General features: G+C 40.4%; 3 protein-coding genes across 3 annotated transcripts in view; all 3 read left to right on the plus strand.

Annotated features, from left to right (window-relative positions):
* Positions 1 to 6,401, plus strand: part of LOC141806307 (latent-transforming growth factor beta-binding protein 2-like) — a 100,128-nt gene extending 93,727 nt beyond the window's left edge. Inside the window, exons 38-41 of the mRNA XM_074691749.1 lie at positions 317 to 490; positions 604 to 882; positions 1,892 to 2,041; positions 4,235 to 6,401. Coding sequence (XP_074547850.1) covers positions 317 to 490; positions 604 to 882; positions 1,892 to 2,041; positions 4,235 to 4,410 — 779 coding nt within the window. The 3' untranslated portion in view covers positions 4,411 to 6,401. The remainder of the gene's footprint in view (positions 1 to 316; positions 491 to 603; positions 883 to 1,891; positions 2,042 to 4,234) is intronic.
* Positions 6,402 to 7,292: 891 nt separating this feature from the next.
* pomt2 (protein-O-mannosyltransferase 2) lies at positions 7,293 to 14,146 on the plus strand. Its single transcript, XM_074692843.1, has 21 exons — positions 7,293 to 8,087; positions 8,168 to 8,252; positions 8,339 to 8,443; positions 8,554 to 8,662; positions 8,783 to 8,891; positions 8,991 to 9,150; positions 9,232 to 9,338; positions 9,424 to 9,506; positions 9,805 to 9,914; positions 10,020 to 10,086; positions 10,175 to 10,235; positions 10,365 to 10,443; positions 11,168 to 11,319; positions 11,408 to 11,499; positions 11,597 to 11,673; positions 11,770 to 11,841; positions 11,924 to 11,983; positions 12,077 to 12,182; positions 12,265 to 12,405; positions 12,852 to 12,963; positions 13,437 to 14,146. Exons 1-21 carry the CDS (start codon positions 7,789 to 7,791, stop codon positions 13,540 to 13,542), a joined length of 2,292 nt encoding a protein of 763 aa, XP_074548944.1. The 5' UTR covers positions 7,293 to 7,788; the 3' UTR covers positions 13,543 to 14,146.
* A 608-nt stretch (positions 14,147 to 14,754) lies between these two features.
* lin52 (lin-52 DREAM MuvB core complex component) lies at positions 14,755 to 27,445 on the plus strand. The gene is made up of 6 exons (XM_074692158.1): positions 14,755 to 14,823; positions 15,965 to 16,039; positions 16,133 to 16,170; positions 16,288 to 16,354; positions 16,540 to 16,623; positions 26,454 to 27,445. The coding sequence occupies exons 1-6, from the start codon at positions 14,805 to 14,807 to the stop codon at positions 26,507 to 26,509; spliced, it is 339 nt and encodes a 112-aa protein (XP_074548259.1). The 5' UTR covers positions 14,755 to 14,804; the 3' UTR covers positions 26,510 to 27,445.

The following is a 27,445-nucleotide window of genomic DNA, read 5'->3' on the forward strand; positions in this document are numbered from 1 at the left end:
TATAACTAATGTGTGAAGGTGAATGTGTGTTGAGATTGCTGTTACATACACACACACCTGTATCTTTGTGTAGTATTCAGGGCATTTTAAAAGACAAAACTCCTGATGCGATGGCTGCATTCTGCTTCAGTCTACTCCTCAAATTTGCACACCCGCAGATTTCAGTGCAGTGGAAAATTGCAGTGGAGTGTTTTTATGCACTTTCTTTTCTTCTGGCCCATACAGAATGAGATTTTGGTTTTGTAGACAGCTGTATATTTATGTTTTTCCTTTTTTCTCAGCCTCATTGTTAACCCCCATATGTACTGTCTCCCAGAAACTTTAGAGCCTGATAACGACGTGCACATGGATATTTGCTGGCAGCATCTGCAGGGAGACAGCATGTGTGCAAAACCCCTCCAGGGACGTAGAACCACATACACTGAGTGCTGCTGTCTGTACGGCGTAGCCTGGAGCGGGCAGTGTGCTTTCTGTCCCGGGAAAGACACTGGTGAGAAACAGAATCCATCCAAAGGAATATGTTCAAAGAACTTCGTCTTTTTGCAAACACATCTTTCTTATTAATGTCTACAAAACCTCCACCCTGTGTGCTGCTACATTTAGATGACTTCGCAATAATGTGCAACCTGCCCCGAAGAGGAGGCACAGATAGCCTGCATGAGCGGCCAGGATATGAGTACGGTGTCGAGGGACCAGAGGATCCTGGGGAGCCTTTTGCCCCGCCGTACTTTGACAACTACGGCAGCCCTGCAGGACCCTATGACATCCCCGAGAGTGTTCCTCTGTTCAACGACAATGACTACAGCATTCAGCAGCCGCCTGTTCGTGTGCCCATTCTCCGACCTCCAGAGCACGGGCCCCGACCTGTGGATCCACACTCCGGTAAGTGAACGCACACATCATAGAAAAGAATAAAAACAGTCTGAGCGAGAAGCTTCTGCTTATAATTAAAGGTTCAAGAACATTAATAAAACTATTTTGGATCCCACTCAGGTCTTTGATAGTGCTGTTTTTCTGCTGCATAAAGCAGCTGTTTTTGTTTTCTCTGAAATTTTTTGATACACCTCCTGCTAACAGCAAGCAGACAAAGTTAGCAACTAGGCAGAGAAGAAAGTAAAGGGTTACAAGACTAATAATCTCCTTATACTCTCAAAAGTTTTCTATGAATGCTTCTAAGTTTGAATTCAAAATTGAAATTTTTATCATGATTATAGTTATGATGTTTGATTTGTATAATTTGACTTGTTTCCTCAGTACACTATAAAAAATGGATATCTTATTAAGTTTTTTTGTCTTATTTCAAGTAAAAATTGTCTTATTTTACTTGATATGAGCCACATTCAACTAATCAGTCCAGAAAACAAAAAATTTTCAAGTTATTTTAAGACAAATATGAGTATGATAAGTAAAAAAAATCTCCCAATGGAATAAGAAAAATTTGCTAGAAAATTTGTTTAAACCTAGAATAATGTCTTAACACAAGTAACTTATTTTTGTTCCATTGGCAGATTTTTTTACTTGCTACAAGCAAGTCAGACTTCATTTTGTCTTTAAATAACTTGAAATAGGACATTTTTCTGGACTGATCAGTTGAATGTGGCTCATATTAAGTCTACAAAGACATTTTCCACTGAAAATAAGACAAAACACTTGATAAGATCTCAGTTTTTTGCAGTGTAATTGTGTTGTCAGACTGATAATGTACCCAGTAATCTGTATACAGACAAAAAGATATAAATCTACAGCGTGTAGGTTTCCTTTCTGCTTGCTACACTAGTTAACACAGTATTCAAGAAGCCTCTGAGCATGCAATGTTGTTACATGATGACTTAACAGTCCCTCTGAGATCAGTTTGTGCATGTTTTTCTGACACATGTCTGTGTCCAATCAGAGCGCTATGAGAGCTTTGAGGGTCTCCGAGCAGAAGAATGTGGAATCCTGAACGGATGTGAAAACGGCCGCTGTGTCCGCGTACGTGAAGGTTACACCTGCGACTGCTTTGACGGCTATGAGTTTGACTCAAACAAGATGGCCTGTATAGGTGAGCTCCTTCCAGCATCTTTTATGTCTTTGTCTACAGACCACCCACGCAGAGACTCTGTGCTCCAAGCACAATATGAAAGGACTTTTCTAGATCCAATAGGAAATCAATCAACTCGTTTATCTGGGCTCAAAAAGTTGTCTTGAATCTTGAAATCAAACCGCATAAAACTCTTCCCTCGGCTTAGAAACCTTTCAGAGCCAGGTTGGGTTATTTCCAGTGAGGTAACTCTCCATGCAGTGTATCATCAAGCTCAAGGAGAAGCTTTGAATTTAACGACCTTGCATTAAGTTATATTTTATGGGAAACTAATGAAAGCAGTGCACTCCTCAAAACCACAATGTGTTGCCCTTTGGTTTAAAATTCCCCGGTCACACGCTGCCAAGAGCAAGAAGGCCTTGAATCTCTTCCTCACAGTGTATTCCATGAGATATATTATCCTTTAAGTGGACCATGTTTGTTTTGTTAGAAAGTGAAACCCTCTTGTCGTAATGAAATGCTCTGATTACAATATTCTGTCTGGATATGAGCTTATCAGCTCCAAGGCCAGACGTTTTACGGAGGAAAATGATTGAATTCCTGCGCTGCAGAAACATGTGGGAGCTGTGCTGTCCTCGCCATGCCTCCTTTTATAAATATCCCCACAATTCCCCCAACAGAGCATGACATAAACAGGAGGGTTGTTTGATATCGACTGCTATGAAATGACAATCAGACCTCCCGTACTTAAAAGAGAAGAGACAAATCAGCTGAAGGCCAAGAGGAAATATAATCCTGCGTTGTTACTGTTGCCGTCATTCTGGATGGTTCATTGCAGGAGACGGTCGGGATTTCAAGTTCAGATTTGGTCTCTTTAACATGCCATATGACAAGTTTTACAATAAACGAGAAGGGATGTTTTTTGATAACTTTTGGTAGTTTGTAATAATAAGCTTTAAATGTGAAGACAACTGTAAAAGTTTTCCTGGTTTGGCATTTGTAACAATTTAAAAAACTATACAATTAGTTGTAAGAGTAAAACTATGAACATTAGACATATATCTTAGCTCAGTGGTAAAGTGGATCAACTCTCAATCTAAAGATGTGTGGTTTAATCTCCACTCTTGTACCGGTTAGAGCCATTAGTCCTGATGGTCTTCTTCTGTAGCAGCCTGTGTTGTCAGGGTGTACACATTCACCTCTCTTTTAACCCAATCCATACCAAACCTGCTGACCGTTATTTTCGACCCAAAAAAATAACTCCTCCATCACCGCCATCTAGTGGTTTGATGAAGCATGTGTACTTTGTGTTTAAAAAATGATCTAAAAACTGGATATTAAAAGGCTGGCACTTTATGTCTTAGTAATACGAAGATGTATTGATGTTTTTCTTCACCTCCTCTGACAAACAGTGTCATTTCCAAGAATATTCACCTGGTTGATTTGGACAGGAAACAGATCTTCACATTTAAGAAGCTGAAGCAAAGCATGGTCGGCCTTTTTAATAAAGAAGAGGACTCACAGAATTAATGAGCTATCAAAACTGTTATCTTTGTATTTATTCTAGGTTGACTTTAAAATTAATCAATAAACCACTGCAGTGGCCAAGTTTTAAATTAGACATAAATGACTAGAGGAGATATAAAAGCATGAATAACACAGAATGGGAGAGAATGGGCCCAAGATAGGACACAAGGAAAGACACAGAGAGGACAAGGGAGACAGGAAAAAGACAGAGAGGAAGAAGGATAAGGACATGAGGAAAAAAAGAATAAAGAGAGAAGAAGCAGGGGCAGAGAAAAGAAGAAAAGGAAGAGAAGAATAGACAAGAAAGGAAAGGAAAATAGCAGAGAGGAAAGAAAGAAAGAGGGGGAAAGAGGGGTAATTGAAGAAGATATAAATGAGGGAGAGGAAAGGAGGAAGGAAGAAACTAGGTAAAAAGAAAGTGACAAGGAGGGAGTAGGTAAAAGGAGGCGAAAAATGGAAGGCGAAAAAAAGAAAAATGGAGAGAAATTTGGAAAAAGGGAGAAGGGGAAGAAGTAATAAAGGAGGAAGGAAAGCTTGAAGGAAAAGAGGGAGGGAAGAATTGAGAAAGACAGAAAAGAATTAAGAAGAGCTGTATCCTGCTGTGCGGCAGCAGATGTGCAGCACGCAGCTGTTTCAGCTCTGCAAGCTTCCTGCTCACTAAGTCATCCTGTCCTTTTTCTCCTGCAGACATAAACGAGTGTGAGGATATCAGCGACAAGGTGCCCTTATGTCAGAACGGGCAGTGCACCAACACTGAGGGATCCTACAAGTGCACCTGTCTGCCAGGCTTTGTGGCCTCTGCCAAACCACACAAATGCATCCCAGCGATCCCAGAGTCAAAGCCCACGGAGTCAGGAAACTGAGACAGAGACTGCTGAAGCGCTGGCTTCTCCTGCTCCCTAAAATGTCACCTTACACCCCTCTGCCCTTCTCCTGAGGGCCTGGCACTAAACCTCCAACAGTAACGCTGAGACGTCCAAACATATTCCCATACACATGCACATACAAACATCAGATCCCCGTATACACACCCAAGAGGACCAGGAAATGAGCAGTGAATGTATTCCATTGGATCTACTATTCACCAGATATCCATTTGCCTTAAAGGGATTTTGTGGACTGATCTTTTTTATTCAGTAACCCCTGGCAATTTGATATGCAGATATACTCTCACATTATTTTCTCTGTCACTTTTTTGTGTTATTTATTTCATTTACATGACGGGCCTCTGCAAAATGAGAAAGCAACCTATTTCAGAGGGCTACTTAATTCCTCTTGTTTTATGTGTGTCACAAAGAGAGAATGTGGGGAAATGATGAACGTTTTCTTGAAAAAGAAGGAATGTCATTAGAAATCAGCCACCCATAAACCAGCATGTTCCATACCTGTCACACCTCTCACCAACATTATCTCGCACAGTCATTGAAATTAGCAGCTGGGACACCAGAACTGTCAACAAACAGACAAATACAGACTCTCTATTCGACTCTATTCATCAGGATCATCTACGAGCTGAAGCTGAAGAATCTCTGGACCAAGAACATGGAAGTCATTACAGCCAAACAACCACAACAACAGCAATAAGCAGACCTGGAAAAGACTAGATGTATATGATGATTTATGTAATGTTTTAAAAAGGTGCAATAGGTAAAACCTGCCTTCCTCTTTTCGACAACACTCTTACTATCTGAAAACAATCATTGAAGTTGGAAAACATGGACTCAGAAGCTGAGCCCTGCTGTTTGTTTCTGTTTTTTAACAGTATTAACTTGTTTTCTACTTCTGTAAAAAAAAAAAAAAGAAAAGAAAGAAAAAGAAAAAAAGAAGACTTAAGGTGATTCTAGGCTATATCTTCAGAAAATACAGGAAAACTAGATGAAGTATCCACAATATCACAGCTTAAAGTAACAAATAGGTTTTATGTGCCATTCAAACACAAGTCAAAGTAATTTCCATTTTCAACAGCAGTGCATGTCTCACATTAAACCATTCCCATGTGTGTATCTCCAGATGCACATACACACAAAGGCTTTGTTGGAGAGGTTTGGTATATTTTGTACAGATCTAGTACTATGTATTATTTTTGTTACATACTCTCTTAATGCATTATAGCACAAACAATATTTTCTTTGACATCAAGCATAAAATGTAAGAAAAAATCTGGCATTATAGCTTTGTAGATTTATACATGTCTGTACAAATGTTTTTTAAAGCATATCTTTTTATGTATGAGGAGAGTGACTGACACTGTACCAGAGGAACTGTGTGTGTGTATACCCTGCCCTGTGGAGCAGACATTGAAATATATTTTTTTGGAAGTGGCGGCACTGTTCTTATCATAGATATTTTGTCTCTTCATTACAAAGACAATGCTTCTCAAATGCAAGCGCAGAGTCTGTGCGTCACAACTTTTCTGGAGTTATTTTGAACATTACGTAGTCACTGTAGAATTCCATCTCATGAATGTATCATAGGAAATACCCGCATAATCACTTGGTTTCTAAACTCCAACTCGCACCTTTTTTTTCTTCTATATTCAGGTTAAAGATGATAATGGCAGTACGGACTGAACTTCATTAGAGAAATCTTAGTTTTGCAGAAAATAAAAGTCTAATTCTAACTTAACAATAGTGATATAGTTATGAATTTATGACCTATAGACTCTGGGTAATAGAAATATTTCACTCACTTTTACCGCTCAGTTAAACCATCACCTGAACCGGACCATAAGTCTAACATTCATGTCAAAGTTGGATTATTTAAAGCCTTACAAATCTGCAAATAACTTGAGATAGATGTCTTCTTGTAAAGCTATGGTAATTTCAAATATCATGCTCATTCATTATGTTTACCTCCTGACTGTAATCACTATCAGTCATCAAAATAAAAACATAAAAAATACAATTTTCGTTGGACAGTTACTCTTAAGAAGTGGAACGCATGCACACCATGAAGTCACCATGTGTATTATTCACATAGTACACATATCATGAGCAGATCGGTGCAGGTATGTAAGTGAACAACCTGTGGGTATAGCTAAGTAGTGGGGTCAGAGGTCAGTTAACTTCTCAAAAAGTGCTACTAGTCCAATGAAAATGAGTACGTTGCAGTTTTAAGTCTATTTCTTGTAATCAAATGGGAAGAACTGTAGATGTATTATAAGGTGTGAATACAAACAGAATATATTACATTACATGGGTTTAAGAGCAGCTGTACGATCAAATCCATCCATTCATACCACCTATTCCAGTCTGGATCGCAGGGTGCCTATCACAGCTGGGCAAGAAGCCAGGTACACCTTGAACAGGTTGCAAGTCTAACATAGGCCAAACATCCCAATACTGATATTAAATGTTAACACATTATTGAACTTTAAATACAGGATACAACTGTGCATTTATTATTTGGTCTTTTTAGTCTGTTGTGAGGTTTTCATTTAAAGCAATGAACCACGTATATGCTCAGCATTTACTTCATTTTTCCCATATTTTTCTGGACCAGGCAGTAAACAGGTCGAATGTGAGGGCAAACTTGTTTTTGTCAGTTTTTGTAGTGATGCGTTTGAATATAACGTTTAAATTAATTACGTTACTCTTGCGCCATCTAGTGGACAAAGAGAGCTCTGATTCTATTGGTTAACCCAGATGTTCGAGGATTCTGGGAAATTGAGTCAACCATCGCAATCCCATGCCCGTGTGAATAAAACAGTGGACTACACCTCCCAGAATCCCCTTCGCTTCATACGTGTTTCGACACCTATCACTACCTCTCGTGCTGTGGCTGAGCTGCTAATATAAAGTTTTCATTGATAACTCGGTGTTTTGATGCGATAGACCTCGTTATCAGCGTGTCGTGTGCTGCAGGTTGGACTGCCGTCATTGGTTGTCGAATGGATGATCTGATAGAAACTAACGAGCGTGGATAAGTACGTTATCGATAAGTATTCCAATAGCTTGGTGACCATGTAGAAATATTTACGATATTTATAATAATGTGCGACATTCAGCGTCAGTCCAGCTAGTTTGACCAGTCAGTACTAAGGGCTGACACCAGGTGCTTCAGTCAGTGAAAAATCGTATTAATAACTCAAAAACTGTTTGAATAACAAATAGTATGCCATAAGCATCAATACTTGATATACTACCTAGCTTTTTAATTCATGTCATAAGGTAGTGCAACCGAAAATCATTTTAAACTAGTTTAGAGAGATTTAATAATTAAATTGCAAGTTTTACTTCCTGATGGCAAATGAAGAATGTGTAAAGCAGGGGAACAAACCAGGGGACATTCCAACCCTACGAAACAGGAATACCTCCCCCACCTACCAAAACCAACGCACTACTTTATCAAAGGATACTATCAGCCACACCGCTGGACTCATGTCAGAAGATGACACTAACTCCTCAAACGGGACATCATCCAAGTTTAAAGCCAGAGGACAGCTCAGTGATGAGCCATCAAGCAGGGTGTTTCTGATGTTGGTGGTGGGGTTGTCTTTCTCCACACGCCTCTACAAAATAACAGAGCCCCCTCATGTGTGGTGAGCAACATTTCCCTGAGTACATAGATCTTTGTTCTTTTTAGTGTGCAGGATACTAACATGAGGGTTTGGTGTTTCAGCTGGGATGAGACACACTTTGGAAAGATGGGAAGCTTCTACATCAACAGGACCTTCTTTTTTGATGTTCATCCTCCTCTTGGAAAGGTGAGATGGCACATGATCATTTGAGTGAAGCTCAGGCTTCCTCAGTGAAGATATGAATATTTACTCCTTTCTTTACCTTGTTGCAGATGCTGATAGGCCTTGCTGGTTACATGACCGGTTATGATGGCACCTTTCCTTTTATTAAGCCAGGAGATAAATATGAGCACCACAACTACTGGGGGATGAGAGGGGTAATACACTTTTTAAACTCTTAACAAATAGATTTAAGGTTACTCTAATATGTGGTATTAGCTGCAACATTAAAGGAACAATGCTGTATTTTCTGTCATGTTTCTTACAGTTTTGCGCTGTATTGGGCTCCTTTCTTCCGATCTTTGCCTACCTCATAGTGCTTGACCTGTCTCGGTCTCGCTCTGCTGCTTTTATCACTGCAATCCTTCTTATATTTGGTGAGTAAAAATGTCATTGTTCAAAGAAGTTGCGTAGCTTAGAATACCTGGCAGCATGCCCATGTCCTGTAAAACAAACATAATCAGTTTTGGATGATTTCACTTGACTCTTCCTGACAGACACTGGCTGTATCACCATTTCCCAGTACATCCTTCTGGACCCTATACTCATGTTTTTCATCATGGCAGCCGTGCTGAGCATGGTGAAGTTTAACCTGCAGAGATACAGGTAGACAGACTGTGTTGTTTAAGGTATTATTTTATCATCTAAAAACAGTGAATAAACCAGTGTATTGAAGGTTAATAACCCAGTTGCTGGTATTTTCAGGCCTTTTACTGCGTCCTGGTGGCTCTGGCTGACCCTCACAGGTTTCAGTCTTGCTGGTGCATTGGGGGTAAAGTTTGTTGGTCTGTTTGTCATCCTGCTGGTGGGGCTGAACACAGCCGGGGATCTCTGGAGACTGTTTGGGGATCTAAGCCTCTCTCTGGTAATCAGAATTTGAAAGAGCTGATGTCTGTTTAACTTTTATCTTTCCAGCTTCTCTCATCTTGTTTATCTCTGTCTCCAGGTGGAAATAGCAAAGCACTTCTTTGCTCGGGTTGTTGGACTCATCCTGCTTCCCCTCCTCTGTTATGTGACAATATTTGCAGTCCACTTTGTTGTACTGAACAAAAGGTGTGTCTGTGTGATATATTGAGTTAACAGTGTTTGATGACATTTACACATTGTGTTGGTAATTGTGATTGTTTCTTCTCATCAGTGGACCAGGAGATGGTTTCTTCAGCTCAGCCTTTCAGTCGCGCCTGATTGGGAACAATCTACACAATGCTTCCATGCCCGAGTGTGAGTCTGCAAGCACATGTGGACACAACCACATAACCACATAACACCACAGCTGTGTTTACTAAAACAATGATTAGAACATGGAAAGGGGGTCAAAGAGAAATAAAGGCATGCCCTTAGCGTTGATGACAGCCAGATGGGTTAAAGTGTTCACAAAGAGGCATGCCTGGCCTTTATTAAGGGGGATGATTGTTCTTTGTTATACTCAGCTACTTTAATTAGCTCATGTAGTCTTTAAATGATTCGTTTACATTTACTGAACTGTGTTTTGAAGTTGTTTGATGTCCTTCTGATGCAGACCTGGCATATGGCTCCACAATTACGATCAAAAACCTCCGTATTGCTGGAGGTTATTTGCACTCTCATTGGCACTTATACCCAGAGGGAGTGGGAGCTCGGCAGCAGCAGGTCAGGGCACAGTCTGCAGCGTCAGACACCCAGAACAGTTCAATATGCTCATTTTAAAGCTGATAAGATTTATAAAAAAACTGTTTTTCTGTTATTCCCATACAGGTGACAGCCTATCTCCACAAAGACTACAATAACTTGTGGCTTGTTCACAGAGCTGATCATAACCAGAGTAAGGGAACGACTAATTAGAAGGAACAATATTACCCTCATTCAGTCAGAAGACATTCATTATTGCTGATTTTTCTTCTTATTTAAAGCTCATTCTGGGGTACCTGATCTGGTGCGTCATGGTGACATCATTCGACTGGAGCACAAAGAGTAAGAACAACACAGCTGAGCTTAAAAATGGAAAATATTTCATTACATGTCCAGTTTTAGTGGTTGGATGTAAATCAAATCAAAGTTCTATGAATGTTAAAAAGACAATGTTTTTTTCCATGTTTTCAGAACAACTCGTAACCTTCATGCTCATCTTCATGAGGCTCCTCTGACCAAGAAACACTTCCAGGTTACAGGCTATGGCATTGTGAGTATTAAAATAGCTTGAATCTGCAGTTAAAAAGGAATAACATTTCACCCTGTATAATAGCACGTGGTTGTACAGGGTGTCCGCGGGGTCTTAAAAAGTATTAAAAGTTGATAAATCAATTTTGGGAAAATTAAGGCCCTTAAAAAGTATTAAAAAGTCTTAATAGTGATTGTATGAGGTATTAAGTTTCATAGGTATTCAAGCTTTGACCCAAAAAATATCCATAAATATTTATTTTCCTCCTTGCAACTGTCCCCTGATTGGGACGTTAAACATTCAGCCGATAAAGTTCTAAAATAGAATAGAATAGAAAAGAATAGAGTTACTTTATTAATCCCAAACTGGAAAATTGTTGTGATAACAGCAGAAATCGATGGAGTCAGTAGAAAAATACAATAATAATAGAATTAAAAAAAATACATAAAGACTCTGACAAGACTCTGGCTTGAAAGAACAAATGACACTCTTCATTTGTTCTTTTAAGCTTTATTCCTCCTTAGCTTTTATAATTTCTGTAAAAATATAAACTACAACTGTTAAAAAGTGGACGCCAACAACAACTGAAAGTTGGGATAAAGTCTTAAAACTTTTTTTAAAGGTTTTTGAAAAAGTCTTAAAAAGGTATTGAAATCAACCTCAGGATTTTAGCATATACCCTGTTGTATACTGTCTGTGTGTGTCCAAAGCTTTGAACTGTTCTGTACCTGTGATCTGCTCTCAGAACGGCACAGGTGACCTCAATGACCTGTGGCAGGTGGAGGTGTGTGGAGGTCGAAAGGGAGATCTGGTGAAGGTGTTGCGCAGCAAAGTTCGCTTTCTGCACCGAGCTACCGGCTGTGTGCTCTACTCCTCTGGCAAGACTCTCCCTAAGTGGTAAAACCGTCTTTCTCTCTTCTGACTTGAAATTGTGATTCATCCTGATGATCAACTGACAAAAACTTCTTGCTGTGTTTGTGTTCAGGGGCTGGGAACAGGTGGAGGTGACATGTAGCCCCTACTTGAAGGAGACTCCAAGCTCTCGATGGAATATTGAAGATCACATCAACCCCAAACGTATGAACAAACTTGTCTTTGTTTTTTTGAGTTTTCCTCTGGTCTGTGCTTCATGAAGTCACACAGTAACCAATAACTGTCCTCTCTCCGATGGCAGTGCCCAACATCAGCTTGTCTGTGCTGAAGCCTCATTTCTTTGAGATCTTACTGGAGTCCCACATTGTTATGATACGAGTAAGGACCCAAGATTTCAAAAAAGATAAACCAAACATGAACTGTAATAATACTTTTAAACTGTACTCATTTGTTAACGTGAAAATTTCATTTTAGGGAAACAGTGGCTTGAAACCAAAGGATAATGAGATGAACTCCAAACCCTGGCACTGGCCTGTTGATTACCAGGTACATGAAATGATTAACTGCACAGTTTGATATAAACTTCATAAAGCAGAATGCATTTTAAACTTTGCTTGTTTGTTTATAGGGATTGAGGTTTTCAGGAGTGAATGATACAGAGTTCCGTGTTTACCTCCTGGGGAACCCTGTGAGTTTCTCTTCAGCTTGCTTTGTTTTCTCTGCTGTTATCTTTTCCCACCAACACCCACATTTCCTTTACACTCTTTCTTTTTTTTGTCAGGTTGTCTGGTGGATGAACCTGGTCTCCTTAGGGCTGTACCTTATCATGGTGACAGTGGCATTAATAGCCCTACAAAGAGGATTCTCACTGAGCCAGAAAAGAAAAGGTATGGTCATAAACAGTGGTACGACCGTAAGATGTGTTGATGGATTGTAGTTGATAAATAAAATGATCTCTTTGTTTTTCAGAGCATGCTCTTGTTCTGAAGAGAGAGGGAGGGTTTCTTCTCCTCGGTTGGTTTTTGCACTATGCACCGTTTTATATGATGGGCCGTGTTCTTTACTACCACCACTACTTCCCTGCTATGCTCTTCAGCTGCATGCTAACAGGTGCAAAATCCCACTGTGTTTTTAGCTACTTTACACTCTGATGTGTTGAAATGACATGAGATAAAGTATTTTCTCAACACAGTGAAGAAATTTAAAATGACATGGTGGTGTTACCCTGTGTGATTCATGGGGAGTTATAACCAGATAAACTGTGAGTATAAATTGATAAATTAAGAAAGCAAAGACACTGTTTATGTCTCTTAGAAATATTCAGTAGAAAAAGGATGCTTTAAAAAAATTTTTCCTAGAAATGCAGAGCAATAGAACATGCAAAAAAAAGTGTAATTTCCAGGCACGATAGACCCAACTATTAAGTACATTTTTAGGCTTTTGGAGATGAAGCACTTTTCTTACATTTTTTTCCCTAAGGAATTTAGTTGTGTTAAATAAGATTTAGCAGCTTTGTTTGTCAGACATAAAATTTTCTGTTTGTTTTGTTTTCACAGGAATTACATTAGATATTCTGTTGAAGAGCACTGATCTTCTGCTCCGCCCACGTTTTGCTGTTTGTCTGCAGAGAGTCGGGCAGTTTGGACTTCTGTTTGGTGTTCTTTACAGGTGAGGAGACTTACTTAGGAATCACTGTGAAGGAAACTCTCCTTGTTACTTTTAAGATGGTATTTATTGAGTGCTGGCAAAAATTGGATGTAGGTTGGTTCCATACTGATGTCTGATGAAGTTACAGCCAGCAGACACTTAGCTTAGGTTAGCATGTAGACTAAAAGCAAGGCAGACAACTAGCATGGCTCAGTTAAAAGGTAAAAAATGCAGAAACCATGATTCAACTGAAGAGAATTGAAACTCGAATGTAAAGTCTCAAATCCTTGTTTTCACTACAATCATCATTTAACATGTCTATAAAATTCTGGACAAATACATGTTTTGAATAAAAGTTCTTGGTGCTAGCTGAGGGGCTTATGTGAAAACCCTGCTGTTGAATTTGTTGGATCAGTTGTTGTATGATATTTTTTGAGTTTAAGGATGCTTCTTTTTATTTTATAGGAATCACTAATCCCTCTTCTGCCTTTCAGTTTCCACCTATTTCATCCACTCTCCTACGGCATGACAGGCCCTCTTGCACATGAACCAGGCAGCATTATGGCTGGCCTAAAGTGGCTGGACACCTGGGAGTTTTAGTCTGCTTGGTTTTAAAAGAACACTAATTTTATGATGTTTGCTGATTGTTCTTAATATAGTTATTTAAGTGAACCATGTGTCTTACAGACATGTGGCCTGACAGTTTACATTAAAATATATTTTCATAAGGTACTGGCTGCAAATGTGATAGAATTTCTTCTTGTCCAGGTATTTATAGCGTCAATAATGTTTGATGGATACTTTTCTGAAGAAGGACCTTGAAGCAGTGCAATATTAAATCCAGAGTGTTTTGCAGTTTGAGAATCTAGACATTGATATTACCAAACTGCCTTAATGAAGCACATTAATCTTACATCATGGACACATATTTTATATATATATTTACTGTAAGTGAGTTACAGAACTAAACTAGTGCCTGATCGAAACTGGTAAAAGTCAGATCTTAACATTAAATGCTGCATCTTGTTGTTTTTGTTTGTTTTAATATAGTTACAGAGCCTCTGTATTTTGGTTCGCAGTTGTCTTAATAAAAATGCTCTGTTTTTATTTACTGCTGTCAGGTCAGGTGCTAGCTTTGGTTTTTACATTTTAAGACTGACTTATTTTAACAGTGTCATCTGTACAACTCAGTAGGATCAATAAATGATGGTATTCTTTTAGTCTCTGTGTAATTTTTTTTTCTTTTGTAGTTGCAATTGGTTTTAGATAATATTTACTAGGCCAATCCATTACCAAAATGTAAGAACACTTATTTTGTCTCTATTTGTGTGCTTTGTTTAATTTTATCTAACCCCCAAAAGATTACATTTAGCACAAAAAAAAATCTTGTATTTATTTTAATTAAGGCTTCTCTCTGTTTCAAAGTGATAATGAAATATTTTATTTGTTAAAAATGTACAAGGTGAATTGACATGAAACCAAAATCAACCCACACAGCTGTTAATCATTGTGAATGAAGCAGAATCCTGCTGTCAGACATTTCTACATTGTTTATGGACAGGGGCCTTTATTGATGCACCACATGAAACAATATAAGTTATTCAATGGATAAAAATGGAAAATGAGACTAAAATAGGTACTCTACTTGCCTCTATGTTATGATTTTTAGGTTAGGTTAGAGTTATTATGTAAATGTTATTTATGCCAAGTCCATCTCTTGCGTCCACTTGATTAATACTGGCACCATAGACTGGACCCCTTGACAATAAACCAACAGGCCCCCTGCTGGCACGTTTACGAACTACAAATCAACGCGTCGGCCACTGCCATTGGCTGTAGATCGTCACGTGTTTATTGTGAAGATGGCGTCTCCAAATGGAGGTAAATTCTAATTCCTTACCCTGTTATGCTACGGAAAAATTGTAGATTTGACCTTTTAAAGAGCATTAAATCGTAAGCGAATGGTACGTTATCTCTCAGAAACATCCCGGGACGACACAGTACACATGTTAGCGTGTTATTTTAACTGTTTGGAGATGTTTTAACCGTTGGCTAAAGCCCTACTAGCCCCAATGTTGTGCCTGTCCAGTGTGAAGGGAAGCACAGTAGACAACAAGCTTTAACACATCGTTCAGCTCGACCCCCAGAGCTCAAACTGTGTGCTGCTAGCTGTAAGCAGCAACACTCAAAGCTAGCTCTTCTGTTTTATAAACAGTTAATTCACCCTGGTCTACCCATGGGTAATAGTTTAGGTGGTTGGTTTCACAGTATCGTGAGTAGTTATTCGTTTACGGGCTGTTCTCTTTCATGTCTCAATTTCACCTGCGTTTAACAATACTTTTTAACTGATTGTTTTATTCTCCTGCAATTTTCTACCACAAACATGTCATTGTACCAAACTTTACATCATATTTTCTTAACCTGCAGTGGCTTGTTACCGTGGTTATCAACTGAATGTATTAAAACATGCTCCTACGCCACAAATGAATATTGATACACTTGCGAACTAGAAACAGTTCGTATTGAAATTAGTTACTAGGTGTTTTGTTTAGGATATAATACGTTTAAAGTGCCTTTGTAAGTGTTAAATTGTCTAAGGAACAGTCAATACAGAATCATTCAATTTACCTAATCATTAATATAAACAGATAGACACCCGTCCTTACATTTAATGATACACAACGGTCAAATCTCCTTACAGAGTAACAGAAGGAATTTATTGATTATCAGCAATGTTGTTACTTATTTTGCTTTGTAATGACTAACATACTGATCAGCTGATCTATAAAGAAGGCACCACCTAATGTTGACATTGTTTGGTCAGATCTGTTCATTGAGTTATGGGATTTTGGTGTTTTCATTGTCATTCTCCAATTTATACTGTTAGCAAAAAGAAAAAAAAATCATGAAGTACTTATAGTCCCTTTAGCATCTCAGTGCTTGAGTCAGATTATATTACAATGCATGCATTTTTAAAATAACTTTAAAACTTACAAAATCACATTTTATTGTGTTTTGACAGGTGATGATTTTGAGTCGTCTTTGCTCAGTTTTGAGAAGTTGGACAGAGCGTCACCAGACCTGTGGCCAGAGCAGTGTAAGTTTGCCTTCTCCCTGCTCATTTCTCAGTTTCATTGTCACAATTTGTTTATGTTTTCCTAATAGTGATGAACCTGTAATCTCTCAATAGTGCCTGGAGTTGCAGAATTTGCTGCATCTTGTAAAAACGTGAGTGAGATTTTCTTTGGATCACTTTGATAAATGGAACTAAAAGGCCTGACATACTGTAAAGTATAGACCTGATCTATAGATCTGGAATAAACTTGTATGTTTTCCTTTCTTCAGCCAATCACTAATTCCCCTCCAAAATGGATGTCTGAACTAGAGAACGAGGATATTGAAATGTTGAAAGGTAATGTATTGAACTGATTTTGCATTTTGTCAAACCACTTAATACCTGAAACAGTTGGTGTAAAACAGGGTGACTGTGGACAAAAATAGTTTTCATTTATAATCCTGTCAGATGGGGTTACATTTTTCTAAAATCACTTCTACCATGCAGCTGACAGGTGTTCTTATTGTGTTATCTCTCTACAGAGCTGGGCAGTCTGACCACAGCTAACCTGATGGAGAAGGTGAAGGGACTTCAGAACCTGGCTTATCAACTGGGATTAGAGGAGTGTGAGTACACGAAATACACAAAACACAAGATGTACAATAAGAAACAGTGGTTGTTTGTAGGGCCAGTTAAAAATTCTTGTTTGATCAGTCACAACACATTTTAATCTGCAGGTTTCTGGTGGTCAGATGACAGCTGTGAAATACATTATTCAGATTTATCATAAGCTGCTGAGTTATACACGTTTCCACTAGATGGTGCTCATGGCCTTTCTTTACAAAATGTGTATTGTATCAGAGAGCGTCCTGTCTGCTTCCACATCAAAACAGGCTGGGACAACATGAGCTTAAGAATCAATTTAAAACTTTGAAAAATAAAATCATCTCTCTATTCTCACTGAACAGTGTGAACAAGTTCACCCTGAGGTCTTAAAAATTGGATTTGGGTCAATCTTTTTAAATTGGAAAAGGTAAGAGACAATGGTTTGCCCACACACGCCCCTACAACAAGTGCCCCAGCATTTGATGGATGCAAAATCTAGTTTTTAATCCATTCCCGGCTGCCTCCATTGTCATAATCCTTATGGAGTGTGGATTAGAGAGATGTAGCTAAGTGCTCATATTTGCTGAGAAAATGGGTTTTTATTTTTTCCAGTTTAAAAGCGCACAAGCAATGAAGAATTGTGGCGAAGCTCCCCTCTTATTGGAATAGAATATATAAATAAATTTATAAACATTTCTAGGTCAGTTAAATTCACTCAACATACCTTAACCCAGGGGCCTAAAGTAATCGGAGAGGAAAAAGCTTTTGTTGCGCAATGATCTGCTAGCAAAAGCTTTAAATGAGTGCACTGCTTTGTAAACTACCTAAAGACAGCTTGCATGTTGGAGCTCAATCATGTGGAACATAATTTGAGAAGGCTTTGGTGGAAATTGGGGGATGTGTACGCTGGATCTGTTTAAGTGTGAAAAGAAATCATCAGATTTTAGTCAAAAAAGAGTTCAGTCCAGAGTGAGAGGTGTTTAGTGCTTGCACTGGTTTGATGCACTAATATCAAACAGACACAGATCAACTATAAAAGTCTGTATGAGAGTGACTATTAAGCAGCTATAGAATGTGTAGCATGTGTTGTATTTGCACCAACCTCAGACACAAATTAATTTCATTGAAAAAGTGTTGAATCTCTCTGACTCCCAGCATGTAATCTGGCTGGCCTGGCATAAAGATGTTAGCTGTCACAGGTGTGCAGGCCTGCAGGCTTTGCAATCATGTCATGTACCTTGAGGAGGACAGGACACAATGATGGTTATTACGGGTGTCGGGGCAGCTCTGTAATGGGTGCCTGTTTAATGCTCTCTGGTTTAATTTTCTCCTTTTCGCGGCTGTCAGGGGAGGCCCTGTAAATCTCAGCTACTTTTTCATCATGTTTGTGCACTCTTCAGTGCCCGTAAACGAGACTCCGCAGAGGCACGGCGGAGCGAGGGCAGGGTACAGGATTTACTGCCCCTCCCCCTTCAACATGTGGACCATTAAAGAGGGAGCTGGTTAATGGGCAGAGCACAATCAGGCAGGGAGAAGTCACCCACTACACGGCCGAGGAGAAAGGATCCCGGTCTCAACATTACAACTTTCTTTAATACCCCAAACCTTAGCACTACTCATTCTGCTTTCACCATGCTTACATTTAGATATTAACATAGATATGAGGGAGGATGTCACACACACTTTATCCCCACCTAACACCCACCCACCCTCCTCCCATAAGCACCCCCAATAATAGCTGTATGACGCTGGCCCGGTCTGGTCCCAGAGGGGTTTGGCGCGTGCCTCTTCCTCAGGCCCCAGCTGTTACTCCGCCCCGTGATGAATGCCTCTGTCGTGAGCAGCTGAGCGTGGGCATCAAGCCGGTGGTCTCAGGGGAGAGCTGAGGACTCTGATAAGTGCTGTTATTGGAGGTAATTGAAAGCTGAGTGTTCCTTTGGGACAGGCTGGAGGGCCTGAGTTAAAGAGCACCAAACTGTTAGAGCTGGTGATGGTACTCTGTCACACTTGTAGGCTCAAGGCTACTGAAGACTTTTAAACATTGAGGACGTGCTGTGAGAAAAGGTTCATACTGCAGGTTGCTCCCTCATTAGGGCCTCTTTTTATTTCCTCTCTGAAAATGTGTTGGAACAAATCACAGAGGATTCTTAGTGTCAAGCTTACAGCAGCAGCTTTAGGGCTTTGCACATTTTGAAGTGATGACTTAATTCTGATGATGGCGATCTCTCGACAGAGCTGTCCTCTCAGGAGATACCGGTACATTATCTAAATTCACTTGTCAGCACCGAATGTTACCTGCTCCTTACTGCTGTGGTGGGGAAATCTGAAGGTGATATCTATTTTATTAAGGAACAAAACTGTCCTTGAGATTTTTACGAGTTGAGATAACTGTAAACTGGTCTGGGACAAATATGATATAAGGATTAGGTCCAGTTTGACCCTATTAGAAAAAAATACACACCTCAAGAAAGTGAAAACCTGTCCTGTTTCTTGTCACCATTATAATTCTAACAACATTATTTAAATATCACAAGAATATTTATTGTGTTTTGATCTTACCTCATACATATCTCACGATCACATGTACCAAGCCTACTGAAGCTGAGTGAGCAGTAAAGGATGATCTTTGGTTACCTCCACCAAGGAGGTTATGTTTATGGGAGAGTTTGTCTGTTTGTCTGTGAACAACATAACTTAAAAAAGTAGTAAACTGATCTTGATGAAATGTTCAGGAAATGTTCAATATGGGATAAGGAAGAGGTGATTAAATTTTGGAGGTGATCTGGATCACCATCTGGATCTAGGTTTTTTTTAAAGTATGCTTTATCATTGTGAGATAGGGCTGTTTTCACCATATGTGTATATAACTCCACCATAAATGGTCAGATTGCTTTACAAAACAATACAAGACAAGGTCACCATAATTTCTGACAGATGTAAAAGTATGATCCAGATCCTGGAAATATTCTGGATACTTTGATCTGGAATATGAAATATGTACTGGGTCATCGTAATTTTCAACACTGTCAGGAAACAAATTATGGTACAAACCTGCAACACCAAATTGTAGCAGACAGTCTGCTGAAAGGGAGTATAACATTAAAGTAGGACTAAAGTGTTGGTGACAATCACAATATGCTTGGTGGAGGTCTGCGCTCTCTGGGTGCTTTTCTAGTTTGTACATGTGACGGTGTCTGTGATGTCGCTGCTGGCTCTCTTCAGCTAGCATCTAAGACCTGTGGTTGTCTAACCCCCTATGTAAAGAGAACCTTACGTTTGTAAATTACCATTCTTTCGAAAGCAAAGTACTTCCACTGATTGTTCACCAGCTGCTTTTTGGGAGTATCTGTCAGACAAGCTTGGCAAGTTAGCGTACTCTGTTTTACAGCGAACAGTATGAATGTAGTTTGCTTTGACGTTGAGATGCAAGAGGTCACCGATACTGACTTTTTAAATGTTGGAGCTGAATGCAGCTCCTCCAGACTCCAACAGGCCGTACAGTCTGTCTGAATAAGAACTATCATCAGAACTTTTATATAGATGTTTGTATTTTGAATCAGAAGTTTCAGGCCATGCAAGAGCAAAATTAAGGCCCTGTACATGTGGGAAAATGTTCAATCGAAAACATAAAACTAATGTCCTGCTTTGGCCGTTCTTTTACACAAAAGCAACATTTTGGTTTACTGAAAACAAACTTCTGAAAACTGACTCACTTACTTTTACGAAACACAACTCCTTCCATGGCCGTTTAAAGAGTATTACATAGGTCCTCGAAGAACAGGGACACAAAAGCACAGTCTAAACATCTTTGCTTTTCTCATATTGACCATGAGTCTCCTCATTCAACCTTGGATGTGTTTATTTACCCAGTTATTTGTCACTCTTCCAGCCTCGCTCCAGTCACTTAAAGTAAACATTATCACCCAGCCCACTCACTCATGGTGATTCTTCCTGATCATTTCCTTCTTTGTTCTCAGATATTTGTCTGGCAGGAAAACTGTGGGGAACTTGCTAAAATAGCCCCTGACACATTGTGCATCTGGCACCTTCCAGTAGCCAAAACACATTAGACTTCTCAGTAAAATGGCAAATATCCATCAGTGCTGATGTGTCAGTTATAAAAAGTGAAATAACTCCCGAGGTAGTGTTAGTTACACTTTCTCTCACCTTGCTGTTAGCACCCAGTACTGCACACATTTGGCCAAAGAGCTGTCAGTCACAGCCGTATGTCCCTCCTTCCTTCAACTCAAATAACTAAGCTTCTTATGAAACAAAACAAAAAAATAAAACTAGTTTAATTAGAGGCATTTATGTTTTCAGAAACCATGTGTAACAGATTTAAAGCTCTTGGGAATAAAAAACAAACATGAAATTTAACAGGGAGGCTAATAAGTTTGAACTTAAATGTAAAGCATACAAAGGAAGGGAGCATTACAGTGGTGGAAAGCTCTTCTATTGTGGTTACTTCAACATTGTGTGATGCATTCTGGGTATCAGACCACCTGTTGTCCCTCATGTAGCATCACAGAGCACCTCCGATGCCACCCAGCACAGCCCCAGGCTGACCCTGTGTGAAGGTGAGACTGAAGGTCGCCCTGCCCTGACAGCTTCTAATGGGCTTGCATTCACCACCGCCCCCTCCTCCTCCTCCTCCTCTTCCTCCTCCTCCTCTTCCTCCTCCTCCTCTTCACCACCTTTAGGATCAATCTCTGGCCTATTAGAAGCATGCCTCTGCTGAATATGATTGCATTCACTGGGCTCCACTGGCGCTAATGTGCCTCCATCAATCCATCAGGCGGGCTGACCGCGGGGCGGGCCGTTATGAAGTGCCTGAGCTGACAGGCGCTGAATGAGGAACAGGGGATGCTTCCCTACTGCCACTGCTACCACCCTTCCTCCTCCTCTTTCTCCTCCTTCTCACCTCTACTAGTCTCCTGTGTCTGTCCTCTGGTGAATCATGGTTAGGATGAGTGGCAGTGGTGTTGTGAAACTCTCCTTTAAGGTGACAGAGCTGTTGTAAGGAAGGTGTAACAAAGGTTGAGGGTAGTTAGCTTTAAAAGTTAGTTTATTACCACTTTAATACAGTGTGTGTTGATAGTTTTCTTAAATTGGCTCCTGTGAGAATTTCTTCTTGCGGTTTTGGTGCTGGCTCCATTGTTCTTCAGCAGCTCTGCACATTTTTGTTAAAGAATGACAAGATTCTGTCTTTCCTCTGTGTAGCAGGGTGCAGCTGTGCCTGATAGCGCCTGTCCTTATCTGAAGCAACATCAGTGTTGGAGTTGTGTGAAAGCAGAAGCAGGCGCGACTTTACACACACATACACACACACACACACACCGCTCCTCAGTTCTGCCAGCCTGCCGCCTCCCTGAGCAGATCGGAAATGACACCTCATTTCCATAAAGGCATTAGAAATTCATTGGATTTTCTTTCCCAGCTAATCATAGCGCGGGTGTAAAACCTTTTAGGCTTTTTAATGAATGATTTTTGACTGATTGCCTATTAATAAGGACACCTCTTGAACAGGCGCAGGCTGGGGCAGGGGTTGGGAGGTGCAGATGTGTTTGTTTTGGTGTGTGAGTGTGTGAGTGTGTGTGTGTGTGTCAGCCAGGCGAAAATGCATTGGAGGAGGAGGAGGTGGTGAAGGAGGGGTGGGCCCTCTCGGTTGGGACATAAAGAGGAACCAGTGGCTCCCCTGGGAAATCACAGCTCGTGTCTGCATCTTAAATATCCCTGTGAAGTATCAATAAGTGGGTAATTGAATTTTGAACACAAACATGAGCGTCATGTGTATGTGCTGCGGTAGAGAGGGAGGGGAGGGGGCTGAGTGTGTGTGTGCGCCTTCGAGTGTTTCTTTGCTCGTGTGTTTCATCTCCTGTGTCTCCCTTGTCCCCAGAGAGGAGGGCGGTGAAAGAGGATGTTAAATCCATTAAATAAAGCTTACAGGCCGTAATAGCTGAGCAGCCTGCAGCAATGGGCAGAGAGGGTCAGATAAGTCCTCTTTACTCTTAATGAAAGTGTATCCAGGCAGTCGGGGTGGGGGTCCAGGACTCCAGTTAACCCAGGTGGTCATCTGTCTTTGGAGCTAAGAGGGGTCCAGCCGCTCACAGGGAGCGTGCCATCCAGAGAGGCCGGCATGGGTGGGGGGGTTACTCGGGGGGTGAAGTGATGATTACTCTCATTTCATACACAGGGGGATTGTGGTGGGGGGTGAGAGTGAGCTGTGACAATGACACCCAGATCAGTCACCGTAAATGAGGGGAGAGTAAGATGTTACAGCATTACATTTACATTCCAGCCTCCAGGGATCCAGCAAATGAAACTGGTTTGTCAAGCAGAACTGAAAACTGCAGAAAGATTCTGGTCCTACTTTAAGACCTCTCTGTCTGATTTGGAGCAGCATTGTAAATAGCCACAGAGCATATTTAGCTGTTTCCAGATATAGGTTAATCTCCATTGTTACAATGCACCTCAGCAGCAGTAATCAGGCTCAAATCTACATGCAGAGGATTATACTGCGCAGATGCAGGAGCTGCTGGGGTACAGGAGCCTTCAGCTGGCTGCTCTTTCATCTGCTCCACACTGTCTGCTCTTTCCCTCAATCCTCATCCTGATGATAACCAGGCAAAGCTGTGTTCTTCTTATTGCATCTATTTATGGATCAGAATCATTCAAATGGCTCAGATAAAAATGGATTGCTGTTGAGACGGTCTGTTATTGGAGAAATGATTATAAACAGCATGACGCGGCCGTGTTTACTGACCTGGCATGTCGGACTGTGATGGAATCTGAGGACAGTCGGCTCTAAATGATAATTAGAGAGCAACAAATCAACAGGGCAAGGAGATGGCCTGCAAGATCCATAAGGTGTCATTTAGTATGGATGGCAGCCGTAACAAGATGCTGATTAACTTAGTGCAAAATTAGTAATTGACCTTTCTAATCAACTAAACAAATCTCTGAGTCCCTCTAATCAGTATTGATCCCCCATGTTGTATGACAAAACGTGTGTGTGTGTGTATTAGTGTGCAAATATGTGGAAAAGCGCCTTTAAGTCTTTGTAACTTTCTGTGTTTTCATACATCTTACTTCAGCTCTGTCAGACATAATTTTTCTGCATTTGACCGACATCTTCATTTCAATCTTTTATTTATTTATTTTTGAGCGTGTGTTTTCATTATCTTCTCTTTGAAGTTTCTTATTATTTGTGTGGAGCACACTGAGTTGCATTGGTGTCTAAAGTGTATTTAATAAACATATTTCACCTTGCCTTTTAGATACTCAGTTAAAATAAAAGGAAAAAAGGCATCTTGCTAGCCATGTTACACTTCTTGATTTACATCGTATATGCATTGTCATATGTTTTTACTAAAAATATGTTAAAATGATAAGTGCTTTATCATGTTAAGTGGGGCTGTATGGGGTATAAGGGATCTTGGTAAGTTCAGCCCCTTCTTAAAGAAAACCACATGAAAATGAACACAAAAACTGGAAAAAAAAAGATAAAAAATCAAAAAGGACAAACATTTAAGCCAAAGTGCTGTGTGTAAGCGGTGTAATCTGTGGGTATCATTAGGACAACTCTTTTCATTTACATCTTACATTAAATGAATGTTGACAGTCTCAGAGTTTTCTCAGAGTGCTGTTGGTTTAGCCTGTGGTGCATCAAAGCAGACATGTGTATTGTAAACAGTATTAACGTGTCAGTGTATGATCATGGAACTGCAACACATGATAGTAGTGGAGTTGCAGATCGGGAACATGTTGCAATCCCTCAAAAAGAAAACCGTCCTATTGAAGCTGAGTTTCTGTGCAGTACCAACTGTTTTCACCATCTTGCTTGTGATTGGTGACTGTATCCAGTCTGCTCGTGACACATGGAGCTTTGATATTTGTCAGCAGACACTTTTGTTTCCAACGTTTTGATGTTTCTCTTAAATTAGCAGCACTTAGGTGAGGAAAGTGCACATAAAAGGAGTGGATAGATGTAACTCGCACTAACCTTTTCACCGGCTTATCATTTAATATAAAAGTTCCTGTTTGTCTGTCTGTCTTTTTCTCAGACCTTTCATAAACGATGAGCACTTGCTGATGTTTTCGTTTTCCTTCATCATCGACACAGAGCCCACCCTCACCTTGCCAATCAGTTCCCTCCATATTTCCTTGTTATAAAAAGAGAGGCACACATCATAAATTGAGCTCTGATTTATGTTTAATGGGGTCTTTAATGTGATGATATGAATGATATTTCTCTCTGAGCAGGGGGAGGCTGAAGTGAACCTTAATTAATGAGACGCTTGGTGGGGCGAGGGGTCTCCGGAGGAGTGGCACAGCCTTCACTGATCTCTTTTACAGCTTGGGCCCATCATGAGATGGAGAAAGTGATCACAGAGAGAGAGAGGCATTATGGGATAAAAAAAAATTCCAAAAATTAACTGCTGCCCTTTCCCGTTCCTGGTGTAACTGCTCCTGATAAGAAAGTGACATGGAAAGTACCTGCGGCTTCAGGGTCATCCACATGTAATTGCTTTCTCTCGCCTAATTTTGATGGCTTGATTTCAATCTAAAGCACCCTTTGCATGCCCAGGGGTCCCCTGATGCCTTTGTTTAGGGTGATTCAAAGAGACAGCAAAGTGCAAAATGAATCCTTCCCATTCCAATTAGCATCATCTTTAACCTAATGAGGGACACCTCAAGGTGACGTGGCCCCCACGCCCAGATGCACCATTATCATTCCACACCGGGCGACTCGTCGAAATTACTAACTGGTCCGGCTTTTTCATTAGCCGCTGCAGGGAGTGGGAGGCGGGGCTGTGTCACAGCAGCGCACAGGCAGACAGCAGCCATCTTCATCACAGTCTTCCTGAAGGCATAATAAAGGAGGATGCTGTACTCCTTAACGCCTGTTTGAAACCAATCCGTCCCACGCTCCTCTGCTGTCTTATATTTGTGCGATGTAGCATTAAAACTAAATAGAGTTGCTGAGGTGATCTTTGCAACTTATGAAAGCTGCAGTGGAGACGAGAGCCTGATCCTCTTATCAACACCAAAGAGCAATTACTGAACCTGAATGCAGCCTCTCCAGAGTCTCCGATGCTGCTGCTACAGCAGAGTCCCCACAGCGGTGTGTTTGTGACAGAGAAGCTTCAGCAGTGGTTGTCTCCTAGTGAAGACTGTATTCACACAGTTTTTTGTCTGTCACAGCATATCAAACTTTGAGAGGGTCTTATCCAGATTTTTCTACTGCTTTCTCTAATCAATTCAACAGTTTTCACCTTTCAGGTCTTTTTATGCAACCCTTTTTGTGATCTGAAAACCTCTAACCTGCAGTTTCTTTTTATTACTCCTTTTAGGTCTCATTCCTTTTTATCTCCTCTCCTCCTAAGGCACTGCCCTTATTCTTATTTCCAGCTATTTGTCATTTATTGCATACACCATCCATAATCCATAACAAGTACAGGTTAATAGAGACATTTTGTGTCTCATCTTCCTGCACTGCATACACACAAACACACACTTTGATGTATGCGTATAGTGTTGAGTACCTGCACCTCACTACATTGAGACGGCAATCAGGCAGATCACAAGGTAGCTAGTCTCAATTTAATGTTGTTTTCCATGTCCTGAATGAACAGATGTTTGTATAAATTGCCTCCCTGTGTGACACTGCCGATATTAAAAACATGCTTTGCATTGCTAAACAACAGTTCTGAGGGGGTTAGAGCTGCAGACACATCCTGTGGAGGACTGGAGTTTTTCTCTCATTTAACAACTTATCAAGATGTGACACAAGTCGGAGTCTTTTGTCTTCTTGAAAGCATGTATAATTTTATGTCTTTTTGTTTTTCAGCCAGGGAAATGACAAGGGGAAAGTTCCTGAACATCTTGGAGAGGCCAAAGAAGTGACCAGAGTTATTTTTTCTTTCTTTATTTGCAAGCAAGAGGAAATTTTGGACAGCAGTGTAACCTTGCCTTCAGTCTGAACATGGTCAGACCTTCACTACACAATTTACAGACTTTGCATTCAAACCCAAGCTCCTTAGTGCACCTGATGTCCTCTTAGATAGATGCCTTCACAGTTCTGGTAAACTTTGAGATGCTTTTGCTCTCAGTGAATTTCTCTGTAGCTTGTTGATCAAACATTCACTATTTATTCATAGTTCTATTTTAAACATGATTTGCAGTTTTTTGCAGTTTGTGAGGTTGTATAATAAAGCTTTAAAACCCAAAGATGATTGGCTTTAATGATTCATTTAGCAGTTTGCAGCAGCTAACTTTGGTGATGCAACAGGTCTTTAATCAGGGCAATCACTCCATTCAGTGCAGCAACCCCAACATGAGAGTGCTTCCCCGGCTACCAGGCCATGTTTTCCGTTTAATGAGCATTGGAAGCAGGGTCTCCTACACAAAACATTGCGTAAAAATAATATTGCTCATTGTCATCGCCTTTAATGAGAGTTGACATAATTACTAGGACCATTTCTTCTCTAATTAGCACACTTCAGGCTTGTCGGAGCTAGCGGCCGGGCAGAAAGGGAATCAGACAGGCATGCCGAAAGAGAAACAAAAAGAAGTCCATCCGCCATAATTAGGTAAGACAATGACTCGGACTGTTCTCTGCTGGAGATGTCGCTGGAGCTTTGGTCACTCACTCCCAACAAGTTACACTACTCTGCAGGCCGCTAATAAGCCCCTCATCGTTTTTCCGATTCACACGGACAGAGGCCCCCAGTGCTTTCGAGGCTTCACCTCCTGTCTCCCTTGCAGACCCACTAAAAAAACCCTCCCTTTAAATAATGGAATAATTTTACCATCGCAATCTCAAAAAGAGCAATTCATCCT

This window comes from Halichoeres trimaculatus, unplaced genomic scaffold (genome assembly GCF_033239565.1).
Source record: "Halichoeres trimaculatus isolate MK-OKI-2021-1 unplaced genomic scaffold, fHalTri1.1 fHalTri1_scaffold_17, whole genome shotgun sequence".
Classification (NCBI taxonomy): domain Eukaryota; kingdom Metazoa; phylum Chordata; class Actinopteri; order Labriformes; family Labridae; genus Halichoeres; species Halichoeres trimaculatus.

Coding starts and splice junctions, on each gene's coding strand:
- lin52 (XM_074692158.1), top strand. Junction 16,355..16,539: donor GGATATTGAAATGTTGAAAG/GTAATGTATTGA, acceptor ATCTCTCTACAG/AGCTGGGCAGTCTGACCACA. Junction 16,624..26,453: donor TCAACTGGGATTAGAGGAGT/GTGAGTACACGA, acceptor TTTGTTTTTCAG/CCAGGGAAATGACAAGGGGA.
- pomt2 (XM_074692843.1), top strand. CDS start 7,789: ATGGCAAATGAAGAATGTGTAAAGCAGGGGAACAAACCAGGGGACATT. Junction 11,320..11,407: donor GGCAAGACTCTCCCTAAGTG/GTAAAACCGTCT, acceptor GTTTGTGTTCAG/GGGCTGGGAACAGGTGGAGG. Junction 11,842..11,923: donor ACTGGCCTGTTGATTACCAG/GTACATGAAATG, acceptor GTTTGTTTATAG/GGATTGAGGTTTTCAGGAGT.